Raw genomic sequence first — 16,066 nt, forward strand, 5'->3', positions numbered from 1 at the left:
GAAGCGTTTCGGACCATATAAAGTATATATATTCTTGATCAGGATCAACAGCCGAGTCGATCTGGCCATGTCCGTCTGTCCGTCCGTATGAACGTCGAGATCTCAGGAACTACAAAAGCTACAAAGTTGAGATTCAGCATGCAGACTCCAGAGACATAGAAGCAGCGCAAGTTTGTCGATTCATGTTGCCACGCCCACTCTAACGCCCACAAACCGCCCAAAACTGCCACGCCCACACTTTTGAAAAATGTTTCGATATTTTTTCATTTTTATGTTAGCTTCCTTAATTTCTATCGGTTTTCAAAAAAAATATTTGCCACGCCCACCCTAACGCTCACAAACCGCCAAAAGCTGCCAAGCCCACACTTTTGAAAAATGTTTTGATATTTTTTCATTTTTGTATTAGTCTTGTAAAATTCTATCGATTTGAAAAAAAAACTGTTTGCCACGCCCACTTTAACGCCCACAAACCGCAAAAACTGTGAGTGTTGTGTGTCCTGCGCACTTTACCCATCTAAGTAACGGGTATCAGATAGTCGGGGAACTCGACTATAGCGTTCTCTCTTGTTTTTTTAGGGTATGTTTCAAAAATAATGTTGAAAATAGGAATACAAATGTCAAGTTTTATAACCATGTGCTTTTTACCAAAACAAACCGCCGACAAGTATTGAATATTTGAAAAAATTGATAGTGGTGCTATTTTTGTATTTTAGACCTTGCCGCCCAGAAAAAATTTATAAAAAATAAAAGTATGGACAATTGCAATTTTTTTTTTAATTTTTGGATGGGAAAAATATCTAGCATTATGCGAAAAAACAAACCGCCGACAAGTATTGAATATTTGAAAAAATTGATAGTGGTGCTATTTTTGTATTTTAGACCTTGCCGCCCAGAAAAAATTTATAAAAAATAAAAGTATGGACAATTGCAATTTTTTTTTTTTTTTTGGATGGGAAAAATATCTAGCATTATGCGAAAAATCAGTATTTGGTCCTATCGGTACCTCAACCTTAATTTATTTGATCGAGAACAAAATACGTTATGGTGGTGATATTATTTTAGCCGCAGCTGTATGTATGTTTGCACATGAAACCCATTTCTTCAAATTTGGCATTTTTCCGTTATTTTCGTGACTCAGTGTATAATAGCTAGAAGGTTAAGGTTAAAAATGTATGTAGATTCTAATTTGCCACGCCCACCTACTGGCCAAAACATTTTGGCAACTCCCACTTTTACGTCCACAAAGCGCTAAAATTATCCATACTGAGATGATTGTAAAATTTTTTAACTTCCCAGAAATAAAAAAATGTTTGTCAAATGTTGTAATATAATATGATTTTATTTCTATATTTAGATATATTATTTAAATTCTTTCGACTACATTAGTTTAAATTTTCTCAGAAAAAAGTAAAATATTCCATTAAAATGTTTTAAAAACATACCAGAGATAAAACTCATAAATTCCGCAAACCCCTCACACGGTGGAAAAAAGTTAGCGAAATGTAGATTTTTTCTATTGATCAAACTTGATATTTATGCTACACTTGCTTAACTGTAAATAATTTTAAGCATATTCATACTTGCCTCTACAAGTATGTATGTATAATAATGTATTGTATTTTCCTTGCTTTGCCATTGTGTTTGCTTTATTTCATGTTTTTGTTCACACTCCCTTCCAGCTTTAAATGTTTCGCTATGCCAAAATGTTAATCAAAAATAATTGCTATTCATGGGATTTTTTACGTTTTCTAAACAATTTTTAGGACAATTTAGTAAATATTATTTAAAGCTACAGCTTGTCGTACATGTGGGTGTTAGTGGGTGTGCCAGTATATGTATTTATAAACGTGAGAGCGTGTTTATGTTTGTATTGCTTATTGTGGATTTAAAACTAGGATTACAATTGAACTGCTAACGGAATCAAATTAAGTTTCCACTATAAAGCGTTTTAACAAAAATGGTAGGCCATAACATTAAAGAATGCAATAAATCTAAGCACATGCATCTCAGTTCCAATTGTATATATAGATCTGTATATATTCATTCATTAAACTACGATATATAAAAATATATACGCATAGAAAATCATAAGCGTCTCGGTTTACAGTTGCATTAAAGTTTGTCTTTACGAAAAGTTTTTGGGATTTTCTTAAGTTTTTTCGTTTTTTTTCTTTGTTTTCTTTTTGACACATTTTCCCTGCCTAAAATATCCATATTCTAGGCATCCGACAGATCACAATAAGCTGCGCCACTAGTTCCTACGCCTGTTGAACACTTCTGTTCATCGTCCATAAGTGCGTCCACAAATTCGCCGACCGCCTCATGGTGATTTACCTGCGGCGATGAGGAGCTTTCTCCGCAGTTGGTTGCATACACATGCCGTCGACTTCCCCCAGGCAACTGGTTAGAATCGTCTGTGTCCGCGTCCCGAATCGAATTAAACGCATTACAAGCGTTTGCATTAGGCGAGCAAGTGTCGTCGTTTGGCGGATAGACGTGGCGGTGGTAGCTTCCGCCACCACTGCCCCCACCACCACTGCCATCACCGTCCAGCTCTGCATCACGCACGCTTCCAAATACCGGAGTATGCGAGCTGCTCTTGCGAAGCGAAGCTGGAGGCGACCAGACGGTCTGGTAAAGCGGTGAGGCAAACACGTACATGTGGTTGAGATATTCCATGTCGTAGCTGGGCTGGTATGAGTCCGTTTCCAAGGGGTTGTATGTGGGCTGGTACATTGGAGTCTGTCTGCAACTGGCTGAGCCCGATGCGCTGCCTGCGTATTGTGGCGTATCATAGTTTTGCGACCGACTGGAGCTGCTAAGGTGCAGCATTTGAGCATGTCCACTATTGCTACCGCCTGCGCTGCTCCCACCACCGCCCATCCGATGAACGGGCATGGTGGCGTAAATGCCACGATATGCTTCATATGGCGTCTGAGGATAGTAAGCATCGCTCCAACGGACATGATTCGGGGTATAATCTCCCTTTGCATACAGCTATTGGGGAGAAAACAATAAGTCAGCAGTTAGCTTTTTAATAATTGCATATTAAAATAAATATATTAATCACCTGTATAGGTCGGCAGAAGCCCTTGTTCATGTGTCGGGGCACGCCCAGCGTATAGCTGTGGCTGAATCCTACCTCGGAGCTGAGTAAGTATTCATGAAACTTGTTTGGAAAGAACTCGATCTGCTTGTAGTTATTATATATTTCTGGCTGTAATGAAATACAATTAACAGATATTATTAATTAACAGATAGAAGCGGTAGCTTTATGAAATCCATTTATATGATCTTATTATTTTTCTAATCTAAATTAAAGTTTATCCATGATAACTGACCGTTAGGTTCCTTTTCTTCTTGTAGCTGGCCCAGTTTTGGGCTTCAAGTATAAGTTTTCCCCCGGGTCGCAGCTGGTTGAACATTCGCTTAAACGCCATCTTCAAGCCGTTGTCTCCAAAGTTGAGATGAATCCACTTAGTAACCGAGAGACACAGTATGAGATCGTATTGCTGGGAGTCGCTGGCCGTCAAAGACTCGTCCTTGAGAACATAGTTGGTGTGCCTGAAGAAGACGTTTGCCGGAAACTGATTCTTGTTCCCGAGCATGCTGGGCGATTTGCTCGATGTTAAAAAATGGGGAATACTTCCGTAGGTAAGAGGAAAAGAAATGGGAAAGAATTCGTGGGGCTTAACAAGCAACGAGTTCAACTTATGTTGCTGCTGCAGCTGTTCTAAATCATGCCGATGGTGGTGATGATGATGATGTATTCCTTCATACACCTTGCGTCGTCTCTTGCCCCGTCTCGTTTTCTTGTTAGCTGCTCCCGATGCCTCAACCTTCGCCACGATTTTCGTTTTTTCTGGCGGACATAACTCCGTTTTTGCGTCAATGGTTGGCTCTAGCAGCTTTTCCTCCGTGGGAATTCGCACAAAGATCGAAAGATTTCTTCTTGCTCGGGCAACAAGCTCTCGATCAATGTCAATACCGACAATTGTTTTTGGTGCCAAATGTCTGGCCACCGTAATGGTCATGTGACCAACATTGCAGCCAATGTCTAAAATGTCCTTGTTCTCAAACAGTTCCACGTGTCGCTGGAACACCTGCAAGCGCACGTCTCGAAACTCGTTCATTTGCCGAAAGTCCACGTAGCGATCGAAGTTTCCGTACCGGTACTTTAATCCATCGGCCCTAAATTTTGGCAGCATTTTTATTGGGGGAATCATAGCCGGTTCTAGCATCAAACTACTGTTCAGCGGTGCCTTGCCCACACCCCCTGACCCCGAAGCATTTATAATACTGATTTCTACACCGGCCAGAAAATCCTGCTCGCCGGCCGTGTGCGAGGTGGCTGCCGAAGTAGTGCTCAGCGGACTGTTTAGTACATGATCAGGCAAGTCCGGCGTGTCATCACGAGGTATCTCCACTGCAGAACATAAAAATGAACATTACATCTGGATCATTAGACTTTGGAATAAAGCACTTACCATCGATGAGGGGCAGCTGTTTGGGTGGCTGCTCTTCCACGGGACTGAGCAGCTCCGATTCGCTGACGGACGTAGAGCGGCGGGAGTTGGGCTTCCGGGCCCCGCTGGGTTGAAGAATGCGTGGAGGTCGCTTCCAGGCACCTGGTTGCGGAACCACTGGACTGACAATCTTGTCCATGGCATCATGACGATGAAATTTCTGTGCAGAGAAACAAAATAAATAAAGTTGTGTTTGTTGTGCGAGAAATAGTGTCATTAATATTAAATTGAGCTGGCGTATTGCTGCTCTGTGGTTTCTTTTTGAAATCGTAGAATAAAATTATAAAAGGCATGTAAGTACTCCACTCTTTTTGCCATTTATTATTTATTTTTTTTTAAAACCATTTATATTAAGTTTCAAACGATTACGCAAACGTATTATGCGAACGTACATACATACATATATCGACTTAAAAAAGATAATGTAAAATATTTCTATCAATATACATACATTTTATTATATTTGATGATATTCGTTTTTCCCATATGCATAGATACATATGTATGTACAAAGTTATACCCTAAATTATCCGGCCTAAGTAAAAAACCAAATTGGCAAAGCCAAAACACCAATATCGGAAAACGTAAAAACTGCCAAAATAAATCAAAACAAAAGCAGCGAGTGACTTTCAGCCAAGACGCTATAACAACGGGGTCCTCGTTCTCAATCGTTGTTTTTCTCAGCTACCGACTATGCCTCCGTCTCTCTCTAGCATGCTCTATCTCGGTTGTCTGCCCAAATGGAACGAGTTTTGTTCCCACCACATTCCGCCCGAACTCTACTCACCTTGCTTTTTTGCGAAGTGCTGCTCTCGCTAATTTTTCTCTTCCTCCCACCACCCCCGGAACTGCTGACCACGCTGGCCGCGTTGTTGCCGCCGAAACTTAGACCCGTGCCGCCGACGCCGTAGCACGTGCTTGACAAGTCCAGACGCAGGTCTCGGCTGGCCCTTCGCTCTGCCAGCGTCGAGGCTACCGCCAGTGAGGCCGACATGGCCGAACAGCTAAGAAGCAACTCCTCTGCCGGCTGCTTAGCACTAGTTGATGAGGCCGGAGTGGGAGGTTTCTCGGTTGCAACGGCCACATGTTGCTGAAGCTGTGGCGATGACGTTGCAGTCGGCGCTGGTGCCTCCTGTTTCTTGTGCTCTTCGGTCGCAGTTGCCACCGCTGCCTCGGTCGGCGTTGGCGTGGGCATCTCAGCGGTCGTCGTCGTCGATGCCGATTGCGGAGAGTGCACATGCGCCTGCTGATGGCCCGTTTCCGCTGTTTCGCCCGGGGCCGGAGCAACGGATTCGCTCAGCAGCAAGCTGCCGCCTACGTTAACGGGCGCTGCCACCGGCGACGCCGCCAGCGAAGAGGTGACTGTGGGCAGCGGCGGTTCGTCGGTCAGCTCGCTTCCGACCACTGCTTCATCGCCGGCATGCGAGGTGTTGTTGGAGTCAAAACGCCGTCGCTTTCGGTTCTTTCGCGTGCGATGGTGGTGCTGCCGGTGGTGGAGCATTCCACCGCCTCCCCCTCCACGCTTCATTGGCGACGTCAGCTGTTTCTCGTACTCCATGGAATCAACGGGATCCAGCAGGTGCAGCGGATCGTGGATGTTGGGCGGTATGATCACCTCCACCTTTGGAGGCGTAGTGATAGGTGACTGGCGGGGCGTGGTCGCCGGCGTGTTATTGCTGGAGGAGGCATTCGAGGTGTTCTCGTTCTGCAGCGAATTAAGGTTGAGTGGATCGGAGATGTTGCCGCCCAGCAGAAACTTGGTGGGCGGAACAATCACCTCCTTGCGTAGCCGCTTCTCCGGCAAAAAGAACTTGGAGCGGCCGCAGCAATAGTGCACTGTATTGCCCGCTCCCACGCTGCCTGCGATGCTGCTGTTGCCACTTAGCGAGCTGGTGTCCTTGCAGCTATGGGCTTCCTTACAGGGCGCTCCCCCACACCCCGCTGCGGCGGCAGCGCCACCGCTTCCTACTACGCCCGTTCCGCCGGCAGAGCTCCCATTGCATCCCGTCACCAGGCAGCACGTGTGGTTTGCATTGTTTCCGGCGCACAGCACGTGGTTATGGTGACCCCTGGAAAACATAATACCCAGAATTTACGTTAAATTAATTAAATTAATTACCTACGCAAACTTCACTTAAAAATAACCTTAACACAGAACCGTTATAATCTTCTACATTTTTCCCAACAATAAAAATCTCATAGAAACGCCAAATGTTTAAAACAAGAGAGAACGCTATATTCAAGTTCCCCGACTATCTGATACCCGTTACTCAGGAGGCTCTTCAGCACTGACAGTTTTTGGCGCTTTGTGGTCGTTAAAGTGGGCGTGGCAAAGAGTTTTTTTTGCAAATCGAAAGAAATTTGGATTTCTGCTTCTACAAAGGATTTCAAGTGAGTCGAGTAGAGTCCATCAACGAAATGATTTTATACTGGTTCTTGTTTAATTCTTGTTTAAATTATTTTAATTAAAAACAAGAGATAACGCTATAGTCGAGTTCCCCGACAATCTGATACCCGTTACTCAGCTAGTGGAAGTGCGAAGGACACCAACAGCTTTTGGCGGTTTATGGGCGTGGCAAAAAGATTTTTGGCAAATCGAGAGAAATTTACAAGACTAACAAAGAGGTGAAAAAGTATCAAAACATTATTCAAAAGTGTGGGTGTGGCAGTTTTGGACGGTTTGTGAGCGTTACGGTGAGCGTGGCAACATGGGTCAACAAACTTGCGCTGCGTCGATGTCTCTGAGGTATGCCAGCCTAATCTTTCCATCATTTAAAGGACCTGAGTTCTCGACGTTCATACGGACGGACGGACAGACGGACATGGCCAGATCGACTTGGCTATTGATCCTGATCGAAAATATATATACTTTATATGGTCGGAAACGCTTCCTTTCGCCTGTTACATACTCTACGAGTAACGGGTATAATAACTTGAAAATACATATTTAAAATCACTCACCTTAACATTTTCTTATAGAGTTGCATGGTTCCTCCTACGCTCGCCCCACTAGCGGCAGCGTTTTGCGCTAGCCTCGTGTTGTGATGGTGATGGTGCCCACCGGTTGCGGCATGATGAGCGCCGGCACCACCGCTACCGCCGTGATGCGCTGTTCCGGCGTTCCCATGATGGTTGATTCCACCGCCGGCAGTCAGATTTTTGTTATGGATATTCTGGATGTTTTCGAGATCCGCCTTGTGGGCTGCCGCCGCCGTAGGAAGGAGGGTCGCGGCTATGACCGAGGAGCCCGTAGACTGGGTCTGGGTACTGCTTGTGTTGACACAGGCGCTGGGGTTGTGCTTTCCGCCGGCCTTGTGTTGCCTCTTGCTCCAGGCCTTGTTCCGGTTTTTAGGCCCCTGCTGCTGTTGAGGAGCCCGGAACTGGTGATGCTGTGCGACCTGTGATTTTCCGGGCAATGGAGTGGGAGATTTTGACTTTCCAGGCGCTCCAGCTGGGCCGTTATCCGGCTGCTGCGGAAGAGGCTCTTGCCTGGAAGTGTGATCTAGGCGCAGAGTAGGCGTCATGGTGGATCTCGTTACGCGACAATCTCCGGGACTGTCGCTAAGACGCTTTTCCATATTTCTCTAGTGAATGTACGCCATAGAATAACCCTTACTTTTAAAATATACTACTGAGCAACTATCCCTGGATTTTAATTAAGTTTTATGTGACTGCACTTTTCATATACTTTTTACACTTTTCAACTATTATATTTGTATTTCCACTTTTTGATATTCAATTTTACATCGGTCACAGTGTATGACCTCACCCGGAGAGCTTTGCTCCCTCATACGATTATATTTTAACACGCTGGAGTGTCAATCAATGTAAAATACCTGATGTCTTAGACTAATGACGTTGCTGTTAATATTGCATTATTTGGCGTGTTATTTGTTTTTATTTTGAAACTTCAACCGTTTTCACTTTCACTGTTAAATATTTTATCGAAATTATCCATTTTGGTGAGTATGTTAGTACAATGGTACTCCACCTGACTTTATCCACTCCGTTGAGATGTACCCTGCAAGAGTAAGAAGATAAAATGGAAAAATTAATTGTGGAATTTCTCTGCATCTGAACGAACTGAATGGTATTACTGGGATCCGCCAGAAGCTCTGCTGATTTTTCCATAGACCAAAACAGGATGGATGTGAGCTGAAGCTGAATAACCAGCAGAGAAGCAGTCAAAACAGCCCGAAACCCAGCCAACCAACTAACGACAAAGAAGAACTTTGAAAAATTGAGTGCAGACGGTGTGCTTCATACCCCGATTCTATCCTCGTTCCCCTTGGTCGTCTCTAGCCCGGCATTATTATTTACATGATTTGTGGCTGGAGCTGAGAGGCCTCTATCGGGGTTCTCCCCTGCGCCAGTTACCTCGTTCGCTTTGGGTGGTTTTGTGGATTGCAACTTGAAACCTGTGCAGACACAAGGACCCCTTAAAATGATTACCAAAAACGCAAAAAAAAAAAGTTGCAGAAGAAACAAATCGAAATTCAATAGGATATATATGTATATAGATTATATACGCATTACACGTAAAGGAAAAGGGTATACACTCCTGCCCAGAATTATACGACACCCCGAAAATATTAGTTTCGACCCTTGTAAGTCAATGGGGAAACCTAATACAACAAAACCAAGTATGCTGAATGAAAGCTTTATCAATTCTGCGTAAAATGAGATCTTCTTATCTCTGATTGCATCTTTCGTTTTCAATCAGGAGTAAAAAAAAAAAGCACAAAAGCCCGATTTTCGGCATGCCTGCAACTGTATCAAAATTATACGACACATGCCAATTTGTTAGATTGTAATAGTTTTTTATTTTTATAATAATTTTTAATAATTAATCGGGTTACTAGATTTGTCGTTTTACTCTACGAGTAACGGATATAACTATTAACCAAAGATGCAAAATGAAAATAGTGTCAAAATTGCTTACCGAGGCCCAGCTTCTCTCCAAGTTATTTTCAACAAATTGCAGCCGAGCAGTTTGATTGCAGCGTCAGCCAAACAGTCATTCGTGACACAGACTTACTGCAACTTGTAGCAAGTGCGGAGCGCGAGGCAAACGAATTGCTAGCTTTCACAATAATCCGACGTCTATCGCGGTCGGACAACTTTGTTTTTCTTCCAGACCTAATCTTTACACCGTATTCATCCGGATTTTCCAAAAAAATTTTGATAACACAACGTGTTTGGCCAATTTTCCGCGATATTTCGCTTACAATAAAGCCAGCATCGTTGTAGGCTTTTATTCTTCCCTTTTCCTCTTCGGACGAAGAGTCCTAACGAACTTCCACGCGGCATTTTAGAACAATTTAATTAAATTAATAATTGAAATATAAAAAAAATTATTTGAAATCAAATCTTCCTCTCTAGCCGCAATATTCGAAATGTGTCGTATAATTTTGATACAGTTGCAGGCATGCCGAAAATCGGGCTTTTGTGTTTTTTACTCCTGATTGAGATAAGAAGATCTCATTTTACGCAGAATTGATAAAGCTTTCATTCAACATACTTGGTTTTGTTGTATTAGGTTTCCCCATTGACTTACAAGGGTCGAAACTAATATTTTCGGGGTGTCGTATAATTCTGGGCAGGAGTGTATTAGATTCGTTGAAAAATATGTAACAGGTAGAAGGAAGCGCTTCCCACCATTTAAAGTATATATATTCTTAAACAGGATCACCAGCGGAGTCGATCTAGCCATATCCGTCTGTCCTAAGATCTCAGGAACTATAAAAGCTAGAAAGATTAAGCTTGCATACTTTAGAGACATAGACGCAGCGCAAGTTTGTGTTGAAACTTCTCTTTCGCACTTCCACTAACTGAGTACCGGGTGTTAGATAGTCGGCAAACTCGACTATAGCGTTCTTTCGTTTTTTTTTTTTAATTTCTTTCGATATGCAACAAACAAGAAAGGCATGCTCCGGTAATCGAATTCGGAAGAATTTTACGATTTCGATTTGAAATATATGATATGCAGAACATTGATTCTCAACGTTTAAATGATGGAAAGATATATTATATAAACATCCCTTTTTTTAGACAACATAACTGAGACCATTTGCACATAAAATACACTTCCCTTAGATGGCTCAAGTAACATAAATGTTAGCTCGATATCCATATGAAATCTGTGCGTATTTTAACACCTTCCGCTTGATTATTTTAATAGTTTCAGATTTGAACTTATCCTTCAGTAGTTCAGATGTTTTGGACAGAGGTTATCAGAAATCTTGGTACCTGTCTACCTTAAGATCCATACCCGTATGACTAAGGTCCCCCAAGGGAAATTTTTTTTGCAAATCTTTAGGCGCGCGGATTCGAAATGGGAACAACACGTCGCCGTCCGCGAATAACACGAAAGGACGAAGTGCGCGATATGGCAGGCTCTGAAGAAAATTTTAATTAAAATTTAAATATATGCGGCGCGTTGTTGCCGTGCCATAGGTTGTTCCCTCCCTTTGCGAAAGCCCCCTAGAGAGGCAAGTTGAAAACTGGGACACTCAGCAGTGGGAAATCGCAAAGTCAAAACAATGCCATGAGCCTAGAAAGAGGAGCTATTGAGATTCAATTTTTGTTATTTAGCTAAACTTCTTCTCGTCTTGGTCACCTGAAGTAGTCAGTTTTCTTAATTTTGTAAACACCTTAGTGTAGGAAATTTGTTGTTTGTTGTAAGGGCTTATTTAAAGCAGAGAACTCCCAACATTCGCTCTTTAGGTATTAAAGATTGCGAAGAAAATGCCCAGCAATTGATGTTGCTAGGGGCAGCAAGAAAAACAATAAAGGCCACAAAGAAAGCGGGAACAGCCAAATTCTCAACGTGGAACAGGTTTTGAATGGCAAATCAAGTCCTGTGGGACAACAATTTAAACGTTAGCAGAGCGATAGTAACCTTAGAGATTTTTAGAAGATACTCCAGAAATATAAACAGAAGACTAAACGAATAAACCTTGACTATGTTGTACCCAAATTTTTTGAGTTTAACTGAGTTAAACTTTACTTAAGCCATTAATAGACACTGTACACAAGTAGGTACAGAAATATAAGAAAAGACAGAACGCTATAGTCGAGTTCCCCGATTATTTGGAACCCGTTACTAGCTAGTGGCAGTGCGAAAGAGAAATTTTAACACTGACCGGTTTTGTGGGCGTTACTGTGGGAGTGGCAAATCGATAGAAATTTACAAAACTAACAACAAAAAATTAAAAAATACCAGAACATTTTTGTGTGGGCGTGGCAGTTTTGGGCGGTTCGTGGGCGTGGCAACATGGGTCTCTGGAGTCTATATGCTGAATCTAACTCCAGCTTTTTTAGTTCCTGAGATCTCGACGTTCATACGGACGGTCAGACGGATATGGCCACTCTTCCTTCTGCCTGTTACATGCTTTTCAACGAATCTAGTATACCCTTTTAATTTACAAGTAACGGGTATAAATATCAACACATCAACAAAAAGAATCTGCTCGATTAAGCTTTTGCGTTATCCGTCGCATTATTTTCCGAATTTTTTCAAAATGCCAATTCTTTGAAATGTCCTGGGGTCGTATTTCCTAACTCTAGCTCGGATGTCAACATGACGGCACCAAGAACTGCTTATCCTTCCCGCCAAGTGACATTTCCCACCGACTTTCTTATCCATCTCCTATTGCCAGAACTGTCCCCAGTAGATTCTTCATTCGCAGAGCCGTCAAAGGCGACTGTTATACGGCACAGGTGCATTAATACAACGTGTGTGTGACTGGGTGAGAGTGCAATTCCGAAATATACAGCCCTGATGATGTGTTTCTGATAACCTTTTCCGTGACTGTACGGAGGCTTTTTGTTACGCGTTGCATTATCGCCAATTTTAATTGACACGTTTTCGGAAAAACGGAAACAAAACACACATTTAAATTTATTTGAATCGGAGTGGAAAAGTAATAATAAAATTTGAGAGCAAAACTATTTTCCCGACTGCATTTTGTCAGTTGAGCAACAGACTGTCGAGTGAAGTGTAAAGTATTCTGCCTTTATTTATCATTTCCACTTTTACTCAACTTTGATATTTCTGCCTTTTCCACCATTGGAACAGTAAATTGAGCAGAAAACTTAGTCATTGTCAAATTCAGTAAAATCTCCAAAAGTACGAACCGAAATAAAGAAAGCGATTAAAACAGGTAAACTCATGGTAATAAGGAGTTAAGACTGCAGAAATTGAAATGTAGTCCAGAGACCAGATAATCAATTATGTAAAAAACCATTTGAGGAAGCAACACAAATGGGAAAATGTGAGTATTGCTTGTCACAGCAATAAACCAAAATGAAATGCAATGAAAATGTCGAAAGAGAAAGCGGACTAAAGTAGAGGGGGTGGTCAGGCAAAGGGCTGTATAATTTTGAAAGGCCATTGACTGATTATGTGCGCCTCACTGAACCCTGACTCATGCGCAAGACTGCAGAAAAAACCGAAGATGCGTCGGATTAAATTGCAATGTCAAATTAGTGAAAAAGACAACACTTGAGTGCATCGACTATAGGATACCCGGTATTCATCTAACGGAGTGAGCTGGAAATATGCAAGAAGAAAAGGGATTTTTTTCGACCACATGGTACAGCCTAAATGTTGTTATTAAGAATAGATTAATATGGCTCGTTCGACTTGAATAGTCGTTAGCTAGTCACCGTTAATAGTACGTTTTGGGCTAGAAATAAATGTGTTTAAACATTGTACATTTTATGTAATGAAGAAACCAAAAAAATAATTTTTACTGTAAGAAAAGACTCTATGTTTACATTTTCACATTTTCCCGCGAAACTTATTTAATCCTCTACGACATTTCGTTATCGAGGTCGAGAAATACAAATAATATCAGCGTTCGGCGTTTCTACGTACTCAAAAGGGTAGAAGCAGATCACTTTAAACGAATATTAGGTACGATTTTTAGATGACTGAATCCCTTCCTGATTACTTCTTTTCATTAAAACGCACTTAAGGCACCTTAAGCACGTTGTTCAAATCAACTTTCTTAATTTGAATTATTTGTTACGTGGTGTTATAGTTGGTGTTTTCTTTCTGTTTTTTTCCTGTTGCCCTATTGTCACCTTCCTTGCCACAGTTTTTTCTTCAGTTTGTTTGTTTGATTTATTTTTAATACATTTTGTCCGTCTGTTTTTTTCCGTATGAACGCCTCGATCTCAGAAACTATAAAAGCTATGTTGAGACTAAGCATAGAGCTTCCAAAGACATAGACGCAGTCAAGTTTGTTTTCAAATGTTGCCACAACCACCCTAACACCCACAAACCACCCAAAACTGCCACGCCCACACTTTTGAAAAATGTTTTGACATTTTTTCACATTTTTGTTAGTCTTGTAATTATACCCGTTACTCGTAGAGTAAAAGGGTATACTAGATTCGTTGAAAAGTATGTAACAGGCAGAAGGAAGCGTTTCCGACCATATAAAGTATATATATTCTTGATCAGGATCAATAGCCGAATCGATCTGGCCATGTCCGTCTGTTCGTCCGTCTGTCCGTCCGTATGAACGTCGAGATCTCAGGAACTACAAAAGCTAAAAAAGTTGAGATTAAGCATACAGACTCCAGGGACATAGACGCAGCGCAAGTTTGTCAATTCATGTTGCCACGCCCACTCTAACGTCCACAAACCGCCCAAAACTGCCACGTCCACACTTTTGAAAAATGTTTCGATATTTTTTCATTTTTGTATTAGTCTTGTAAATTTCTAACGATTTGCCAAAAAACTTTTTGCCACGCCCTCTCTAACGCCCACAAACCGCCCAAAGCTGCCACGCCCACACTTTTGAAAAATGTTTTGATATTTTTACATTTTTGTAATAGTCTTGTAAATTTCTATCGATTTGCCAAAAAACTTTTAGCCATGCCCAATCTAACGCCCACAAAACCGCCAAAAACTGTATGTGCTGAAGACTTTCATTCGCACTTCGAATATCTGAGTAACGGGTATCAGATAGTCGTGGAACTCGACTATAGCGTTCTCTCTTGTTTTTAGCTGAGTTACGGGTATTAGACTCTTCTCATTTAATTCTTTTTTCCCCTATTTTTGTCAGTATGCAAGAAAAATTTAATAATTTCTTGTTCGCACTAGCCGATTAACGAATAAATAGAACAAATTTTTGAAACTAACAACAAAATTTACGAGTAAATCATCGGCTACATGAACACTGATTAACTAAAATATCAATTAATTACGGATGCCCAGCCCATTCCTTAAATATGTTCAGCAATATTTTTCCGATGTTTTAGCTACAACAAAGCAGCTAACATGTCAATATCTAGCGCAGAACAATGCGAAAACTAAAAAATGTGACATAATAGCAAAACCAAGAATTTTGGAATGGGAAGAGTGTGGGTGTCAAAAAAGAAAAATACATTTTAAATACAACGCTCAATTATGTCAACAGCGGCAAGTACAATTGCTGCCGCAATTGCTGAATTGTTTCCAACATTACTCCTGGTAATATAGCCTCCCCAAGCCACCAAACCACCTCCCTTTTTTGCAATCTGCTGGACACGGACACGTTTCACACACAAATGTATTCGTTAAAATTTATAGTGCACATGCAAATTGCTCAGCAATGCGATTGCGGAGCGAGAAGTTGGCCGAAGGCAGAAATGGCATGGTTCAATTTTGGGGGTCAAATGGAAACCAAATTGAAACCGTTATAAACGCAGGTACTTATATAATCAGTAAACGACATGAATGCTAAATCGGGAAACGGATGCAACGACAGTCAAGCACTAAACACAAAAATCAGAACCGCATGAGCGGGCGAAAAGTTGTTCACGCTCTATTAAACAGGGTTTCCACAGATAAAGGAAAATTGGCGAAATTTGGTAACAACTAGGCAGAAAAATGAAAAAGACAAATGTCTACTAAAGACGAGGTGAGAGTTTTCGCGTTTTGTGCACCTCAATCACGAGACGCTAAGTCGGCTAAAATCTTTTGGGAACTCTTCCCTTGAAATAGAAATGAACGAATCGTGAAAATTGTCCTTTGTGGGAATATACAATCGAAAAAAAGCAGTGTCATTTAATATCTATTCCAACGATTTAATTATTTAAACACAGCGTAATGCATAACTGTGTATCATTGGGAATGAATATTTTAGATTAAGAATCGCCTGCTAGTTTTTTACAACACCTGCTAGTTATTTCCAGAATTTGTTGGATTTATGTTGGATTTTATTTTTTTGAAAATACTGCGCTTGGAATACGGAAGTCCAATTCCATTGCCCTTCTACCAAACGCTTTTGATTTAATAATTTTAGATACAAAATCATATGATTGGGGTCAATTTAAATTATCGAATATTTTGGGGTATATATTATATTTGGACAATTAACTTCAGACGCCACAAGTCTGTTTTGAACACATTGCAGGTGTAGGCCGCGGCCGCAATCATTAAAGACAGAATTTGAAGTTCTGAAGTATAACCATTTTTTGTTTTACTTTGCTTTTTCTTTTGTCTTTTTTTTTATCATCATCGTCCGCTCCGTTGGCTTGGACTC

The 16,066-nt window shown here is 41.3% G+C and overlaps 1 protein-coding gene across 2 annotated transcripts in view; it reads right to left on the reverse strand.

The window, feature by feature from the left end:
• Positions 1-1,613: 1,613 nt before the first annotated feature.
• Positions 1,614-16,066, reverse strand: part of LOC122611539 (7SK snRNA methylphosphate capping enzyme bin3) — a 40,872-nt gene continuing 26,419 nt past the window's right edge. For both annotated transcript variants that reach the window (XM_043784712.1, XM_043784704.1), the window contains exons 2-7: positions 7,488-8,547; positions 5,314-6,595; positions 4,488-4,686; positions 3,342-4,426; positions 3,071-3,217; positions 1,614-2,997 (exon numbers count right to left, since the gene is read on the reverse strand). In XM_043784712.1, the coding sequence (XP_043640647.1) occupies positions 2,218-2,997; positions 3,071-3,217; positions 3,342-4,426; positions 4,488-4,686; positions 5,314-6,595; positions 7,488-8,104 (4,110 nt within the window). In that variant the 5' untranslated portion in view covers positions 8,105-8,547 and the 3' untranslated portion in view covers positions 1,614-2,217. The remainder of the gene's footprint in view (positions 2,998-3,070; positions 3,218-3,341; positions 4,427-4,487; positions 4,687-5,313; positions 6,596-7,487; positions 8,548-16,066) is intronic.

Source organism: Drosophila teissieri, chromosome 2L (genome assembly GCF_016746235.2).
Source record: "Drosophila teissieri strain GT53w chromosome 2L, Prin_Dtei_1.1, whole genome shotgun sequence".
Classification (NCBI taxonomy): domain Eukaryota; kingdom Metazoa; phylum Arthropoda; class Insecta; order Diptera; family Drosophilidae; genus Drosophila; species Drosophila teissieri.